The sequence below is a fragment of the Vombatus ursinus genome, unplaced genomic scaffold (genome assembly GCF_900497805.2).
Source record: "Vombatus ursinus unplaced genomic scaffold, bare-nosed wombat genome assembly UNPS02014863.1, whole genome shotgun sequence".
Taxonomy (NCBI): domain Eukaryota; kingdom Metazoa; phylum Chordata; class Mammalia; order Diprotodontia; family Vombatidae; genus Vombatus; species Vombatus ursinus.
In genome coordinates this window covers 34,699,012-34,707,611 of record NW_020954641.1, presented here as the reverse complement: position 1 = coordinate 34,707,611, position 8,600 = coordinate 34,699,012, and the positions used below count along the sequence as shown (strand labels likewise).

The 8,600-nt window shown below is 40.5% G+C and overlaps 1 protein-coding gene across 5 annotated transcripts in view; it reads right to left on the bottom strand.

Annotated features, from left to right (window-relative positions):
* Window positions 1-1,208: 1,208 nt before the first annotated feature.
* PPP2R2B (protein phosphatase 2 regulatory subunit Bbeta) overlaps window positions 1,209-8,600 on the bottom strand; it is a 459,792-nt gene continuing 452,400 nt past the window's right edge. For all 5 annotated transcript variants that reach the window (XM_027841646.1, XM_027841648.1, XM_027841650.1 and 2 more), the window contains 2 exons: window positions 5,320-5,411; window positions 1,209-2,192 (listed from right to left, as the gene is read on the bottom strand). In XM_027841646.1, the coding sequence (XP_027697447.1) occupies window positions 1,913-2,192; window positions 5,320-5,411 (372 nt within the window). In that variant the 3' untranslated portion in view covers window positions 1,209-1,912. The remainder of the gene's footprint in view (window positions 2,193-5,319; window positions 5,412-8,600) is intronic.

The following is an 8,600-nucleotide window of genomic DNA, read 5'->3' as shown; positions in this document are numbered from 1 at the left end:
TTGGTGGCAAAACCAGGACTCACATTCAGGCCTCTCCACTCCTGAGTTCAATGCTTTCTATTCTATCTGACCTTCACAGGATACACAATGGTAACTGGCTAACTTATGTTCTCTCCCCACATTTTGATTGAAGCTTTGGCTTTCCAGGCAAAGCATCTTGATGAACTGAATGAGGGTGACAAGGAGAAAGTCCACACAACAGGCCAAGAGGACGACCGAGAGAATTTTACTTGGGGTGTTACAGAACAGGTTTTTGATACAAGGGAAAACAAAAAGACACTGGGAAAATAGGATGCATTTCTGTTATTTCTCCTTCTTCCCCAGTCCTGGCAACACTCCCTCCAATGTCAACCCTGAAAGTTGTGATTTTTCTGGCTCTATGTAAAGCCACAAACCAAGGAAACTCCGCCTTTAAAGATGGCCACCCATGAGTTCTGTCCTGAGCCACCTTCCTTCCCTCAGGTGGCAGGTTAGATGGGCTATGAAAGGTTGAGTGAGTGGCCAGCACCTGAGCAGAAATTGCAGCTACTAAGATGTGAAATCCAGGCCCTGATTTGTTTGTGGGAACTCTCCCCAAAGCCAGAAATCCTTTGAATTCTTTGAGTCTTACTCCCTGAGGTACTTTAGGGGGAATATCAGTGACATTTCTCAGGAAGTGTCACAAGTCAGAAACCCAACTGGGGAGGAGGCATTAAAGGATGAGATTGAGCCTCAGCGGGTTCTAGTGGATTTCGAAGACAGTTTGCTCCTTTTATGTATGATTTTCACACTAGGAGAAGTCACCCAACCTCACGGGTTTTCACCTTGGAAATGAAAAGGGTGAGCTTTTGGGAGCGTTGCAAATCCCAATTAACTTTCAGAAAATGGCATTTTAAGATTGATTAACATCATTCCAGCATCAATGGGACTGGGATTTGTTACCTTGTTGGCTATAATATCTGGCGGGGGAGGAGTGGGGGAAAAAAGGAATGAGAAGGATTCCTGGATGTCAGTCTCCAATTTGGGAGGTTCTGGTAAGGGATGCTCCCTCATTTGGAATGTCAAAATATAAGTAACAACTTCTTTCTTTAGGCTTTCATTAAATGAATGAATAAGTAAATAAATAAATAAATATTTAAAGCAAACAAAGAGAAAAGTAAAATGAAAGAAAACAGAGAATGGAGTCCAGGCCCGTCTACATTTGTGATGGCAGACTTTAGAAGCTCTGATTACATGTTTTCTACAAATTCACCCAAGCACAGAAGTATGTCTAGAGCCAAATTCTCTGCCTGGGGTTGTAACAGAGAAATGTAGCAAGCTGTGGTATGCATACAACTTTTAACCAGACTATAAACTTGGCCCCTGGACTTCTGCCTTCACAGCCTCATAAGAGGTAAAAAATTTATTTGAAACAGCAACAAGAAAGAGAATTTTTTAAAATGAAGGGGAAAAGCAAGTCTGGTTTTCTAGGAAGCAAACAGATTTTTATCCGAAAGTAGAGTAAACAGTGTTTATTTTTCAATCAAATGGAATTGCTTAATTAAAAAAAAAAATCTTATCTTCCCCCTCCCCCCTTAAATACTACAGACAATCTCATTTCACCTCAGCAGACACCTAGAAACAAAACACTGGACTCGCCAGAGAGAACTGGGTAATAAAAGCATCAGAAATTCAAGTCAACTATGGAAGGGTCCTGGTTACCTGGCAGCTCTCGATTCTAAACAGCAGTATTCTGAACCTATTTGTTGGATTTGCCAACACAGTTTCTTAAAATTGGGGGAGCTGGGGGCCTTTGGACTGTTTTTCTTCTATTCCAGTTGTTTCCTGCATAGGAAAATTAAAGTCAATGAATAAAATGAAAACCCAAAGAAACATTTAAAAACTTGTTTGACTAGTATTCAGTATGTGAGCTTATTAAGTATAACTTGTCCTCCTAGTTAACCTTGTCCTGGAATATATATAGGTTATTTGTAGCCGCCACTGCTATAATATTTTCTGAAGGATGCCAAGCTGTATGTAAGATCTTTTTGCTAAAGTCCAGACTGTCCACGCTGATCTCATCTTTTCTCCGTTTGCCACCTACGCATACTTTTCGGGGTTTCAAGATGGCCCTGGGCTTGCTGTTTTCCCTGGAAGCCTCCAGGGTAACATCACGCTTGGTATTTCGGTCAAACATCCTGAAGAAGTTGTTATAGGACCCAGTCATGATGACACTGCAAAGTGGGAGAGGAGAGAGAGGGATTAGTTGTATATGAGTTGGGGCCATTGCAACACCCGTTGCTTTTGTTGGTGAAACAAGGAGCAAACCTGTGTGAAATTTGTTCTAGCCCTTGACCATCTCCTGCCTTGGTGGTTTTATGGGGAAAGAAAGGCAAAATGGGTTTGTTGTTGATCCATACTGGTCATTTTTTTTTCCTTTTCTTTTTTGTAGGCAATGGGGTTAAGTGACTTGCCCAAGGTCACACAGCTAGTAAGTGTCAAGTGTCTGAGGCCAGATTTGAACTCAGGTCCTCCTGACTCCAGGGCTGGTGCTCTATCTACTGTGCCACCTAGCTGCCCCATATACCAGTCATTCTTAAAGGGCTGATTGGGATAGTTCTTCCTGATATTGGCTTTATCTTATTGTGTTAGATATTTGGTTATCAGTCCCTGAATTAACTGATTCTTTATTAATAATAAATAATCCCAAGTTTCTTAATGTTATTTTTGGTTTTTACAAATTTGAATTGTGAGTTTACATGCTGCCAAAGTTATGGAGTCATCCATATCTACCTAATCTTCTGAAAGATCTGGATTTTCTTTTGTATAAACAATTTTTAGAGCAAAGGTCGTCATCATCAATATTAAAACGGTAGAAAAGGTAATGGTGAGAAAGAGGTTACTTCAAACATCTGTAACTTGACTTATCCAAACAAGTTAGAAGTATCCAGAAGTGGGCAATGGGAAAACGTTTGTCATTGTTTGCCAACAAACGTTGTGAGGAAATATATTTTATGATAAAAAACAAAGTAAGAAATATTCGGGCAATGGCTTATCAAGAAATTATTGTTTTCTTTCATCCTAAGAGAAAAGAATATATAATTTTTTCTTATCATTTCTATTATTAATCCAAGAAGAAGCAGTATCAGGTAGTATAAAGAGGACAAGCCTTAGAGTCAGCAAGGCCTGGGTTAAAGCCGTAGCTCTTCCAATAGAATGTAAGCTTCTTGAAGGCAGGAACCACATATCAGTTGTTTTGTCTTTGTATCCTCAATGCCTAGCACAGTACTTTTAACAGAACAGGCACTTTATGCTTGTTGATTTGCATTGTACAGTTAATCGGTTGCCTTGCTCTTGGCTGGGCATTAAAATGGCAGAAAAACACACAAAAATCATTAAAGTTTTGATCTAGAGTTTTTGATTGTATAGACATGGGACCTCTTCAGTTTTGTTCTACATTAACCTTTTAATATAAATCTAATTCCTCTGCTATGTCATCTCACAAAATCATAAACAACTGATGTAATTCCTGCCTTCAAGGAACCCACACTCTACTTACAGAACTGAAAAGTGACCTGTGAGATCCTCTAATCCAATCCCTGCATTTTACAGATGAAGAAACTGAGACAAGAGAAAAGTGACTTGCCCAGTTTTATATATCATTAGCGGCAGAGTTGGGACTAGAATTCATCCTGATTGCTTTTATAAACCATTTGAGGACATTCAGTTCTAAGAGGATAATGTTTGCATGTCAGAGAGAACCTACCAGATATCAGAAAGACAATCAGGTTAAACATTTGATTTTCAATACTAGTGACAATAATGACATTTCATAAAGCCCTTGTAAACATTGTCCTTTGTCAGACATTTTAGAAACAGGAGCTAATTAATCCCTATTCTATGGTGTTGGCACAAAGATAGTAGATAACCTGTCAAAATACCTGAGTTGTTTCCTTAGGAAATTTGGAAAAATCATCCATTTGGGGGAGGAATTAGGCCTAAGATTTTATTGCTGTGGATAACTCTGGTTGAGGAAATTCTCTTTACCCAGGCAGGCTAGCAGCTGCTCTTCAATTTAAAATTTTAAGAGGGTTTCCTAGGACACTGAGAGGTTAAGTGATTTGCCCCTGGTCAAACAACCAGGATTCATCAGAGAGAGGACATGAACACACAATTTTTTTCTGACTGAGGCCATCTCTATCTCTTACTATGCTGCCTTTCTTTTGGTAATTTTTAAAGTAAAAAATGACCCACCGAATGACAATTAAAAAAATAGACATTTATATAATGATTTAAGATTTAATCCTCACAACTACCCCGTGAAGTAGTTGCTATTATCTCCAATTTTACATATAAGGAAACTGAGACTCAGAGCAGTTAACTGAATTGCCCAGGGTCACACAGGTAGTAAGCGAATGAGATAGGATTTGAACCCAGAGCTTCCTGATTCCATGTCTGCTGCCTTCAATATCATAGACCTTGAAGTGGTAACCAATCTCTTTTCAGGGAGCCTGACATATGGTTTGCACTTGCACTGAACCAACAACCTTAGGCCGAGTCTGCACTAGCAGAGTAAAGAGGAACAGCGAGGCCGACAGCCCGCTGACCCTAGCAAACACGCTTTGTTTTCTGTTGGCTGAAGCTGTCATGACTGAATTGTTGGCGGAGCTAATTCTGTTTTTCAATCCATGTTAGTTCTGCAGACTTGGCCCTGATGTTGGACAGAGCTTATAAAGATGAAATTATTTTCTATTTTTCCTAAATAATTATGAACTTAGAGCATTTTTGAATTAAGAGGCCATCTAATCCACCCCGCTCATTTTATTGATGAAGAAACTGAGGCCCAAGGAAATCAAGTGACTTGCACAAGGTCACGTATTCTCTTCATATTGGTCTTCTATAAAAAGAAAGCGGCATCCTTCTAGTAGAATGTAAACTTTTTGAGGGCAGGGGCTACTTTTCTTTTTGTCTTGGTAGTCCCTGCATCTGACTCAGTGCCTTGAACTAGTAGGTATTTAATGAATGCTTATTGGATTGAATTAGAGTAAAAACAATACCAGTAGCCAGGAGTATTAATTATTCCTTCTATATAGGAAGCATCAGTCCTTGAGTAAAAAGATATCTTATGGGATTGTATTTCATCCTTTGGGTATCTCTGTTTTCTAGGACACACCTCGTCAATCAGGTGACCCACTACATGTGAATGCCAAGCCACGCTACGGGTCTGGCCAATCAGTATTCAACATGGTCCTTTTCTTCTTGCCATACATCATCCAGTTCCCACCTGGGACAACTGGGACACCAGCCAGGATGTCAGCAAGGCCAGGGACAGCCTAGGGGTTCTTTGCTAGTGTTTCTCACCTGTCTGACCCATTCCACACACACTCAAATTTATCGAAAATGCAATCATTTTCATAGAGAGAACACAACTTGCTGCGGAGGTAGTCATGAACCTGTGGGAAGAAATAGAAAGAAGAGAATAAGCCAGTGAGCTCATTTTCATTTTGATGAGTATGTCAGTGGGCATCTCCAAGTGCTACTCTGGTTGCTGATTCCTTATATCAAGCGGTGGTGGTGGTACTTCTCGTGGGTATGGGGAATAATATTATCACCTCTGTTTTATGGGCAGATGAACCTGAGGTGCTGTCTTCCACCACTGGGAATTAGGAGGCGGTGTCTGCCTTATGGGAGATGGATGTGTGCAAGGTCCCTGTATAGACTCATTGTCTACAGGATGAAGGTGTGTACAAGTGAGTTATAGTCATTTGTTTTGCTGAGTCACTACCACCCTTCAGATGGTCTGTGAGCACCAATACTGGACTGTGGATGTGGTACGCAGCTGCCCAGGGCCAACACTGGGTTTTTGGGTTCTGAGTTTCTTCTTGAAGTGTCTAGGTTTTGGAACAGTGAATCTAAGTGAGGTCAAAGGGGTAGAGAAATATCCATCTCAGAAAGGAAGTGTGATAAGTGGGGAGAGAGAATCGGGATGGGGAAGAGAGAGCTGGTCAAGGTAAAATAGCCACAGGTTATTTCAGGAATGAGAACACACCTTATCATGGACTTGGCTGCTTGACCTTTTGTTTTTGTTCTTAATGGGATGCTCTTGTGGCTTCTAGGCATAAAGAGTTCCAGGGAAGAACCCAGACAATTAGGGCTTGGTGAACTCTAAATAAGGATCTGCTATTATTAGCTCCTGGGGAAAAGTCCCAAAAGTCCCCAAATGCTTAGATTCCAAATGATCTTACATTCATTCACTCCTGATATTGTCACGCTGGTCAGCCTTCACCACTTTATCTCTTAATTATTGCAATTGCCCTAAGTTGGTCTCACTGTCTCTAATCCATCCTGCATATTTGACATCAGTCTCATCTTCCCTCCAAATAGAGATCTCATTCAGCCCTCCCCCCACTTAATATTTTCAATCACTTCATAGTCTGCGGGATAAAATCCAAATTTCTTAGCCTGGCATTTAAAATCCTCTGGAACATGACTCCACTTAGAGCCTACACTCATTTAGCTATGTTGATTTTTACATTATCTTCCAAATATATTGTTCATGCTTTAGTGGAATGTAAACTCCTTGTGGGCAGAGACTGTTTTGTTTTGTCTTTGTAGAGACCAGGGCCTACCACACCGTCTTACGCATAGTAATTACTTAATATTTATTATATTTAGTAGAATTTAAATATAGCTCCTGCTGTATTTCCTGTCCTTCTCTTTCCTCTTCACCCAGTTAAATCCTACCCAGCTCAGTTATCACCTTCTCCGCAATGGCGCCCCCATTGTTCTCTTCCCCTCTTCTTCTCAATTTATGGAGCATTTAGCATCTTCTAGATCATGTACCCTGGTACTTAATCGCATATTGCCTTGGATTGTTAACTTGACATAAATGTATATCTATCTTGCCTCTTCGACTAGAATATAAACTCTTTGAGGGAAGGGGCCAGACCTTTTACTGTCCTTATTATATCCCTCACAGCACTTGGCATAGTACTAAACATAGTAGGTGTTCAATAATCAGATTTAGTTGGCAACTATTTAAGTGCCATCATGAGTTCTGTAGGCATGGCCCTTGAAGGGAGATCAATGGGCTTGTAAACTCCTTAAAGGCACAAACTCTGGGTCTTGGACTTGTCAAAGTGCCAGTAACAGGGATGGTCCTTTGTCCACCTTAATTAGCATTTTGTTTTATACCTCTGTAATGCATTTATCATATAATTGTACATTATAGTTTACTATGTTTGTGTTATATCCATTTATTAGATTATAAGCTCCATGAGGGAAGGAACATTGTGAGCTTTAAATCAGATCCTTCTCTAATTTTGTATCTCCTCTAGCACAATGCTTTGGGCTTAGTTGCTTAAGGTTTGCCTAACGACCAAATGGTGAATGAAGTGTGGGGTCCTTAACACTTAATGACCAGTGTTTCCAAATGGCTTGTACTCTACAGCCTGTTACATAGGGGAAAAAAGGCCAAAGTAAAACTACCATGGAACACGTTAAAGCAGGTTCACTGGATTTTCTCCTTTCCCCTTCAGATTAGTCTTGTATAAAAAGGAATCAGAGCAATTAAAGGTCAAGCCCTGTTGAGCACTTGGTACACTCTGACCCGTGCCCTAGGGCACAAGCTCTCTCTACAGTTCACTGGCTAAGGAACATGCTCAGCTTCCCATTTCCTCCCCCATGGAATAGGAGAAAATGGCCAAGTCCCTCCCTCACAGTCTTAGCACTAGTCAAAATGACCCAGTGAAGGAGAAACTTGAAGCCCCACTATCTGTGGGGGTTGGGAAATGGCTCATCTTCTCTCTGCTTGTCTATGTACTTGGAAAGATGGAAGGCAGTGCCTAAGGCTGTTCTGGCTCCAGGCTGTTGGCCTATAACTAGGCATATTTTTAGCTAGAGTAAAGGTGGCCCTGTGAAGGAAGCAGTGCCAAGACAGAAATGTGTTCGGGAGGTTCCTTGGGATAGTGGCCACACTGCCCCACTGAAGAAGTATTTGTCGTGTTAGGCTCACATGATTAAAGAATTAAAAGCTGGAAGGGACATTCAAGGTCATCTGATCCAACTCTCTTTTTTATTGATGAAGAAACTGAGGCCCCCAGAGGTTAGTTAAGTGACTTTCCAAGGTCAGATACCTAGAGAGTGATTTGAACCAAGGTCTTCCTGATTGAAAATGGAGCATTTATCCATTACTCCACACTGCCTTCTAAACCTCATAGTGTCATAGATTTAGATCTGGAAAAGACTTTAGAGGCCAGAGATAGCATACCCATAGCCTAAATGTGGCCTCGTAAGTGTAGCCAGGACTAGATTAAAATGTAATTGGGAGCTATTTAACAAAATGAATAAAAATGAAATAAAAACATAGATAATATTACATTTTTAAACTAAGTCAATATGTCACCCAGGGATCTTTATGTATAGATTAGCAGGCTCCATTTCTATTTTGAGTTTGACACTACTGATCTAGATCAATCTCAGTTTTATTGATGAAGAACTGGGTTTGAGTGGTTAAGTGACTTGCCCACCATCATACAGCTTAAGTTTCTCAGAAAGAATATGAACCCAGGTCTTCCAGATTTGTATTCTAGTCCTCTGTCTATCATACCATGCTTCCTGCTAACTGCAGCTTCCTTCCTCCT